This window comes from Echinops telfairi, unplaced genomic scaffold (genome assembly GCF_000313985.2).
Source record: "Echinops telfairi isolate 266 unplaced genomic scaffold, ASM31398v2 ScPeMD7_2291;HRSCAF=2852, whole genome shotgun sequence".
NCBI lineage: Eukaryota > Metazoa > Chordata > Mammalia > Afrosoricida > Tenrecidae > Echinops > Echinops telfairi.
In genome coordinates, this window is record NW_022106189.1 from 37246971 (window position 1) to 37256643 (window position 9673).

At 46.3% G+C, this 9673-nt stretch overlaps 1 protein-coding gene across 2 annotated transcripts in view; it reads right to left on the minus strand.

Annotated features, from left to right (window-relative positions):
• Positions 1 to 1645: 1645 nt before the first annotated feature.
• Positions 1646 to 9673, minus strand: part of ADAT1 (adenosine deaminase tRNA specific 1) — a 19564-nt gene continuing 11536 nt past the window's right edge. Inside the window, exons 9-11 of one of the 2 annotated variants that reach the window (XM_004704787.2) lie at positions 9374 to 9473; positions 5950 to 6036; positions 1646 to 2967 (exon numbers count right to left, since the gene is read on the minus strand). In XM_004704787.2, coding sequence (XP_004704844.1) covers positions 2835 to 2967; positions 5950 to 6036; positions 9374 to 9473 — 320 coding nt within the window. In that variant the 3' untranslated portion in view covers positions 1646 to 2834. The remainder of the gene's footprint in view (positions 2968 to 5949; positions 6037 to 9373; positions 9474 to 9673) is intronic. The other variant, XM_045293653.1, reaches the window with a different exon arrangement.

Consider the following 9673-nt stretch of genomic DNA (forward strand, 5'->3'; position numbering starts at 1 on the left):
ATAAATCATTTTATTGGGGGCACTTACAGCTCAGAACAATCCATACATCAATTGTATCAAACACATTTGTACATATGTTGCCATCATCATTTTCAAAACAATTTCTTTCTGCTTGAGCCTTTGGTATCAGCTCCTCTTTTTTCCCTCCCTCCACCACCCTCGTACCCTCATGTGCCCTTGATAAATTATAAATGATTATTATTTTCATATCTTACACCATCAGCTGTCTCCCTTCCCCCATGGTTTCTGTTGTTTGTCCCCTTGTGTATGTGGGGGATGTTATCTAATGATCATTATGATCTGTTTCCCCTTTCTCCCCCCACCTTTCCTCTACCTTCATGGTATCATTACTCCCATTTACTATTTCTGAGGGGGTTACCTGTCCTGGATTCCGTGTGTCTACAGCTCTTCCCTGTACCAGTGTACATGCGCCGGTCTAACTGGAATTTTAAGGTAGAATTGGGGTCATGTTAGTGGGCGGGAGGAAGCATTAAAGAACTAGAGGAATGTTGTATGTTTCCTTGGTGCTACACTGTACCCTGGCTAGTTCAGTCCTTCCTTGTGATCCTTCTGTGAGGGAATGTCCAATTGTTGACAGATGGGCTTTGGATTTCCACTCTGACACCCCTCGTTCGAAAAGATATGATTGTTTAGGGTCTTCTAATGCCTGATACTTGATCCCGTGGACACTTCGTGATCATACAGCTGGTGTGCTTCTCTGCTACATGGCCCCCTTTTTTAACATTAAGTCTTTAAGACCCCAGATGCTAAATCTTTTAATAGCCAGGCACCATCAGCTTTCTTCACATTTGCTTATACATCCATTTTGTCTTCAGTCATAGGGTTGGTGAGGTGAGCATCATAGAATGCCAGGCTATTAGAACAAAGTGTTCCTGTGTTGAGGGGGTACTTGAATAGAGACCCAATGCCCATCTGCTACCTTAATACTTAACATTTAAATATATGTACATAGACATATCCATATTGTAATATATTAATGTTAAATATGTGCATGCCTACATTTATAGCTCTATAAATGTCTTTTTGCCTCCTGGTTCTTCCCTCGATTTCCTTTTACTTTCCTCCTGTCCCACTATAACGTTTGACCTTTATTTGACTCTCAGTACTTTCTCTCGGCTATATTACACTTGATTAACCCCCCCAGGCTTTCTACACCTTCCTTGCCATCGATTTAAGATCTTTTATTGTTCCCTTGTCCCTGGGTTTGTTGGCTCCCCATTTTCCCACCCCCTCCTCTCCCATGTACCCCCGGAGCTGTGGACCCGTTATTTCTCCTCAGGATTGGTTATTCTATCTTATATGGATAGACATGAGAAAAAGAAAAAAAAAATTTTTAAAGAAAGAAACAGCTTATAAATAGTTGCTGACCTTTATGAATGTTTTCCAATGGGATCTGCTGAAGTGCCACACCCTGCCCACTGCTTGACGTCTATTTTTGGGATTCTTCAGGGACTTTGTTGCTTTGTGTTTTGCTCTGGAGGAGGAGGGGGTCGGGGATATCAGACCAGATACAATTCCCACACTGTGTCTCCAGTGCTGTCTCCTATAGCACTGTGGGTCAGTGAGGGGGCGTCATGTCTTGTGGTGGGGACAGGCCCATGAACCTCTCTGTGCATTGGCTGCTTCGAGTAGGAATGTCATCCTTGAGGCTTGGTGGGCCAGGATGTGGTCCTCTCTCTCTTTCTCCCTCTTAGTTCCCATGTGGTCTGCGCAGACCCACCGCTCTCCCTGGACTGGGCTGTATCTTCAGTGCTGTCCTCTGTAGTGCATTCATCTGGGGAAGGGTTGACGTTGCTGGGACTGGGGCCAGCCCCAAGGACCTTTCTGTTAGTTCGCTGCATGGGCTTCCTGCTTTCTTATTCTTACAGAGCAGAGAGAGGACCTTCAATTGGGAAGTTGGCTTCATTAACAATCCTACCATGGAGAACTTCCACTTTCAGTCAGTAATTCACAAAGGTATGAGCAGGTTGAAAGATCAGTAGCTAGGTTTGTTTCTGACTGGCTTTTAGGGACTATTTTTGGCCCTTCAGGTGAACTCTTCCAGAAAAACGACTCAGACCAACAGGCGCTTGTCACACATACTGAAGTCCACAGTGAGCTCAGGCTTCAGGCACATGACTCCAGAGAGCCAGACAAGGTCACCAGAGCTTTGATTCCATTAGTGGTTGCCTTCTCTTGCACCTTCATTCTTTGAACGGGTTGGGTCCTGCGGTAGGAAGAGAAAGGCCACAGGCAGTCCCCTCGGGATTATGTGGCCTCGATGGCTTTCAGTCTCAGAGGAAGAGAGCTTCTCTCTTAGACTTCCAGGGCTGTCCGACCTGCTTTGCCTGGTGCCAGGGAGTGAGGTCAGCTTTAACCAGTCTCGCTGAAAACACAGGGTCACTCAAGTCCATGGGCAGAAGTTGGCCCCTCCAAGGATGAAATGCGGAGTGTCCAAAACACACGTCCTCCAGGCCAGGTGAAGTGCTAAAACCTGCCAAGGAGATTCAAACACCACACACGCCAGCGCAACATTGGCTGAATCAATTTAGGGACGCATAAGACAGTTGCTGCAGAGTATCTCCCAGGCACGACAGTCTAAACGCTGTGTCGCATTTCAGAGAAGCAATGAAACACAACTTCGGAGAGACACCACAGGGAGAAGCCGTTTTAGCTGGGAGTGACTTCAAACACGGTGCGATTGCTCTCCTGCTACACGGGAGATAGGGTGCTCTGGCAGACGTTTTCCCCGGCTTGTCCAGCATGAGAGGAGAAGGCAGTCTTTTCTGAAGTGCTGGAAAATGTCCTGCTACCACTTTGCAAACAATCCCTCCTCAATTAAAGTGGTGATAATCTGGTGGGTTTCTGATCCAGGATGCAAATGCCTGTCTCCGGAGTGCACTCCACGCTTCCTGGTAGGTGGAGGCAGCCTCTTTGTAATCCAGGTACGTCTCTAGCTTCCGCCCCCTGAAACACACATGCCACCAGCACACAGGTACTTAACAGCTCACCACCACTGCCCACAGGGTGTCCGAGCAACCAGCTAGGCAGATCTGTAAGGAGAGACTTAGGTACAGAGGAATTGGAAATGCTTTCCCAGAGCAGCTCTCTCTCCTTATTAGGGGATTCACTAGAATGAAACATGGATTGAAACAGGTAAAATGCAAACAGTGCTTGTTCTATCCAATCCTTATAGAATCATATCAAACAAGAATAGAAATATTTACTTTATTTTAATGTTTCCTTAAGGGTCCTTCATTTCTACCAGAAGAGTAGGCCAGTAGAAGCTTCTGGGCTGCATTTCTTTATAACAAAGCAAAGAGCACGTCCCTGCCAGCCATACTCCTCTCTTAGCTACTGCTTTCCTGCTCCCAGCCCGTGGTCAGCTCTGCCTTAAAGAACAGATGGCATGCTCAGTCACCTCTATGCTACTTATTCCCAGTTAAAAGCTTTTCTTCCGTGGCCTACACATTTCAACCATGCACCAGTAGGTCATTGAATACAAAGAGCAGCTACCAGCGATCAGAAGTTACTAGAAGCTAGGCCTGTGTTACGTGGTTTATTTCATTTTCTCAGCAAGCTTGCTGCATGGTTACGGTAACTACTATTCTCACCTTACAGTTGGAGAAACTGAGGTTTGTGTTTTGATTCGATTTACCTTTTGTGTTTTACCGAGATCTAAAGAGACCCAAGTTCTTAGCTCATCTCAACACAATGAATAGTTGCTTCTTGATCAACTGCTTACAGCTTTTTGTTGGTGAAAGGCAGGGCAACGTTAAACTGGACCTGAGCCTGGTGCTCCAGAAAAATACTGAAGGGGCAGAAATCCTCCACCTTTGTGTGCTCTGGGAAATGGCCAAGAATAATCCTTGCCCCTAGGACTTGAGACCCTCCCCCAATATGATTTCCCAAAGGATTCCAATTCATGGTGACTTGGATAAGTCTTAGGTAACACAGTTCCCATCGTTTACCTATGACAAGGCCAGACACAGCCCCTGAACATATCTGTTCTTGCTTCATAAATGCTTAGTGGAACTACTGGCACACGGTGACCAATTAGGACAAACTACCTGGCTCAAGTGACTTAAAACAACCTTTAAACTTCTCTTCAGACTCCACCCTGGGTCAGAGTGGTCATGGGAATGTGAATGACTCTTAAGATAGTGGCCCCTCCCAAGAACCAACCAATCGTAAGTGAAGACATTTCCTACTAACTGTCTAATACACCGTCTTGTTTACCCCTCCCTCTCCAAAACCCATTGCCACGGAGTCAATTCCAGCTCACTGTCACCCTACAGGTCAGAGTGCAACTGCTCCCTGGGGTTTCTGAGGCTGTAATCTTTATTTTCAATTTAAATAAATAATTTTATCGGGGGCTCTTAGAACAATCCATACATCAATTGTATCAAACACATTTGTACCTATGTTGCCATAAACATGAGGCTGTAATCTTTAAGGAGCTGTTGGTTTGAACTGCTGACCTTGGGGCTATCAGCCCAGTGAATGACCAACTACATCACCAGGGATCCCTATAAAAAATTTCCTTTTTCCAAATCTTTGTCAATGGTAGATCTCCCTAATAATCAGCTTTCACCAACAGTGCTCTTCCCTCACTGCAATCCTTCTTTTGGAAGAGTCGTCTGACTGACAAAACAATGTGTGGAAGCGGCTCAACACTAGCTACACCAGCGGTTCTCAACTTGTGGGTCGCAGCCCCTTTGGGGGTCGAACGACCCTTTCACAGGGGTCGCCCGATTTGTAACAGTAGCAAAATAACAGTTATGAAGTAGCAACGAAAATAATGTTATGGTTGGGGGGGAGGGTCACCACCACATGAGGAACTGTATTAAAGGGTCGAGGCATTAGGAAGGTTGAGAACCACTGAGTTACACGATTTCCCCAGATAAGAAATGTACAAACCCAAGGAAAGGTGCCCTGAGGGCATCAATCCTGACTTCCATGAAGTGCTAACAAGTGGCCAGCCTTGGCTTATGGAAGCTTCCAGCTCTTCCTCAGCTTCCCACCCACTAGTTCCCTGAAGTGGTTTTACAACTGTATTATACCTGAGTTCCTACAAAAATATTCCTGTGGGCTTACAGAGCTATTTAAATCCTGGAGTTCCAACGAACGTACAAATGCGCTTTACACAATTGATGTGTGTATGGATTGTGATAAAAGTTGTATGAGCCCCTAATAAAATGATTTTAAAAAAAATCCTGGAGTTCGTTTGTAGCCACACATACAAACAAAAGAACGAGAAAGGCAGTCAGGTTCCTACTGGCGGAGCCCCCTGCTCTCCCGGCATCCCTGGACACTGAGCTCCCGGTGGGGAGTTGACTGGGGCTCCCGTGTGCTGAGGAGACATGCTGCAGAGGGTCTTCAGGGCTGTGATCTTTCAGGTGAGGATTGCCTGCCTATCTTCCAAGAGGCATCGGGGTAGATGAGGACCTCCAACCTTTCCACTCCTAGTGGAGCACTTACCTGTGTTTGAGCCACTCAGAGCTCCATGCCCTAAAGGTGGGCCTGCAATGAGCTACCTTCCAATTCAACCCTTGGTGGACTTTACACCACCATCACTCCCCCCTCTGGATCACAGGCTAGGCACCTAGGAGGTGGGGCCACGGGGAGAGAGGAGCAGGTGGTGGTCATTAAGTGCCCACTAATAGAAAGACTGGTGGTTTGGACCAACCGGGCTCTCTGTGGGAGAAAGATGGGGCAGTGTGCTTCCATGAAAGTTACCACCTTAAGAGCCCTCTGGACAGTTCTCTGTCCAGTAGGATCACCCTGAATCGGGATCAGTACTTGGGAAAGGGAGCGTGTTCAACCACCACTTAGGCCAGAGCTCCCAGCCACAATCTTCAGCCAGAATGCAGAGAGAAGTCTTCAGAAATAATGAAGACAAAACAAAACAAAATATGGATCAATAACCACCTAGAAATAAGCTTTCACCTGAGGGAGTCTGGCCACTTGTCCTCTGGAATACTGCTTAGCAGCTTCTGGAATGATCTGAAAAGGCTGACTTTGCTGATTCGGGACCTATTCAAAAAAGAACACAGTATTTACTTGCTTGCTACGTAACCAGGCCCTCTACTAAAGAGAGCAAGCTTCACACAGTCGTTAGGCTCGAATGTTGCTGAGTACCCACTTTCACCTGCTCCTGGCTTGATAAGTTAGTTCTGAGTGTTGGATCCGCTGGAGTCGCAACTGCATTGCATCCTATGAAATTTCATAGCAGGAGGACCATCAGAGTGACGGGCTGACAAGGGGGAAAGACTGAGGATGAAGGCTGAAATAAGAGCCCCCTTGGGTTATCTCCATTCAAGGGAGCTGATGCCTACAGGGAATACTGTTCCTGAGAAAGCGGAGCCTGGTTTCAGCAACCTCAGGGCTATCTCCTGAGTGAACTGTGGGCAAGAAGTCCCCTGACTGCGACATCAAGGCAGTGTAGGCCTCTGCCTTTGAAAAGAATTCTGGATGGAGGTCTTGGTTTGGAATGTCTGAGGATCCCAACCCAAATAAACTCACTGCTACTGAGTCGATTCTGTCCCGTAGCAACCCTGGAGTGGTTTAGGCATTGGGCTGCTAACGGCAGTCAGCAGTTTGAAATTAGTAGTCATTCTCTGGGAGAAAGATGCGGATTTGCACTTCCATACAGATTTACAGTCTTAGAAAGGCAGTTCCACTCTGCCCGATAGGATCATTATGAGATGGCTAAGAAAAACAAAACCACACTCACGGCCATCAGGTCAATTTTGACTCATGGTGACGCTTTAGGTAAGGAAGTGAGTGTTAGTTCCTTCTCATTGGGCCTTCTTGGTGTCTGCCAGTCCACACCAGGCCTGGCTTTGACTGACGGAACTGCTTTCCTGCACATAAAACCATGGTGGCACAGTGACTCTGATCTACACCGGATGGGAATCTACATCCTGGAAAAGCCAGGAACCCCTGATTTGCTATCAGCTCTTGGCTCTCTTCTTTTTGTATGGTCACGGTGTGTGCTACACCAGTCTTGACCACTAGGAGGCAGGCACAACCCACTGCCTAGGCCCTTGAACCTTCGGAATTAACTGGTTGAAGAGCAAAACCTTAATAATTAATTACCAAAGGATGGACATGGGATTTTTGTTGTTGTTATTGTTTGTTTTGAGATGGGCAGTAAGTATATAAAAATGAAAAGAAACAAACCTATCTGCCAACTCGAATTATAAACCCACTTTTATAAGTTAAAAAGATTACATTGAGCTAGTGGGGATCCTACAACAGTCACTTGGATAATAGCTCAGTCCAGATTGAGGTGGAAATGCCTTTAGGGAGAGAGAGGCCACTGCCCCACAGCCCCTTCATAAGTGATTCTTGGGTTCCAACCCAGAGCTGCTGAAGCAGAACCCCTTGTGCTAAGAAATGAAAGCATTCTTGTGAAAATGTTTCCAGCAAATGGTGCTGGGCCAACTGGATATCAACATTCAAAAAACAGAAACTAAATCCCTATCTCATACCACAGAGAAGATTTTACTCTAACTGGATCAAAGACTGAAACCTGAGGCAAAACTAAAACTGTTAGACAAAAACATAGAGATAAATCTCTGTGATCCTTATTAGCTACATCATCAAAAGCATGACTTACCAAATGCACACATACCTATATCTATAGACCTCATCAAAGTTTAAAACGTTAATGCTTCAAAAGACCTAATCAAGGAAGTGAAAAGCCTGGAGAATCTGACAGCTCGTCACAGAGTCCTAAACCCAAAGCAAATCCACTGTTGTCAAGCCCAGTCCGCCTCAGAAAGACCCTCCACGAGAGAGCATGCCTGTCCCAGAGGGTGTTCCAAGGCTGGGAATCTTTCCAGGAGCAGACAGCCTGTCTTTCTTATGAAATCAGACGGGCACGTCTGTCTCCCCCAACATGGCTGGTAGCCTCGAACCTTCTGGCTAGCAACTGAGTACTTTAACTTTGCCACCAGGGATCCTGCAAATGCAACCTAATTAACAAATGATCAAACAATGTAGAGACATTTCTCTGAAGAAGATACACACATGGTTGACAAGTGCAGAGGGATGCTCAAGATCAGCAGACATTAAAAACAAAAAACAATGAATTGTATGAGCCCCAATAAAATGATTTTAAAAATGCAAACCTATGACCATAGAGTAGATTCTGACTCATTGGGGCCCGGTAGGGCTGAATGAAATGTCCCCATTGAGTTTCCGAGATGGTAAATTGGTACAGAATCTGGCTGCCATATCTTTCTCCCACGGAGCAGCTACTGGGTTCCAATCACCTTTTGGTTAGTAGCCAAGCGCATTAACCACTGCACTACCAAGGCTCCTCTATTAGATATTCTCAACCATAGATTCACTGCGATTCCAATTCATGGAGCGCCTAAATAAGGTTTCCTAGACTGTCAGTCTTTATGAGAGCTGGCAGCCTCAACTTTTTCCCATTAGCGGTTAGTAGGTTTGAACCACCAAACTTGTGGTTAGCGGCCAACGCAGTGTCCATAGCGCCACCATCAAACATTACTTCCCATACTCAAGCTTACTGCTATCAAGTCGATTCTGACTCTTAACAAGGCTCTACGGGCAGAGTTGAACTGCGCCTGTGGATTTCTGAGGTTGTCCATCTTTTCGGGAACAGAAGAGCCATCTTTCTCCCATGAAACAGTTGGTGGGTTTGAACGGCTGTTGTAGTCAGTAATCTAACATGTAACCCACAGTGCCACCAAGGCTCCCCCACTGGCCTAGGGACATGTAAATCAGGACCACGATGCACTATCACTTCGCACTTGGGATGGGTATCAGTAAGAAGACAGGCAGGTCATTGGAACCCTCACTCATCATTGGGAGGAATGTCATATGGCACATGGCTTTGGAACACAGCGTGTCAGTCCTCAAAGTTAAACATGGTTACAATAGGACCTATGCCTTCCACTCCTGGGTGTGTACTCAAGTGACCTGAAAACTTGTCTCAACATAAAACTTGCACCCGAACGCACAGAGCAAACAGTGGAAACCATCCAAATGTCCACTGGACTGGTCGATGATCAACAAAAGGTGATCTATCCACACAAGAGAGGATTGGTCTGCTCTACAAAGGTATGAAATACCGACACAGGCTACAACCTGGATGATCTGAGAATATTCTGCTACATGAAGACGGCGGACACGGAAGGCCATGTGTGTGATTCCACTTACAAGGCAGGTCTGTCCAGAAGAGGCGGAAAGTGAGTTAAGGGTTGCCAGGGGCCAGGGGCGAGGGAGGAATGGGGAGGGTCTGCTCATGGGTTCACAATTTTGGGGTGATGAAAATGTTCTGGGAGTGCTGAGTTGACAGTCTCCCCATCCCCCCACCCCTCGACTGTGCCATAGGTACCTGGCCTGAAGGCTGCCAATGCCTTTCTTGGTGGTGCCCTGTGGGAAGCCGTTGGCTGTAACATCCAGGGGCTGCTCAGAAACCGCACTCCAGCTGATGGCTACAGAAAGGTGATTCTGAGGTTAAAACTGGTTGGCTTTCTTTATATAGAAATGTCAGAGGTTACTCCCTTAATGCAAGAATACTTTGTTAAACTGTCATTCTATGATGCTCAACTTCCCGACATAATCATGGAAAACAAAGTGGGTGAATAAGTAAATGTGGTGAAGAAAGCTGATGGTGCCCAGCTATCAAAAGATA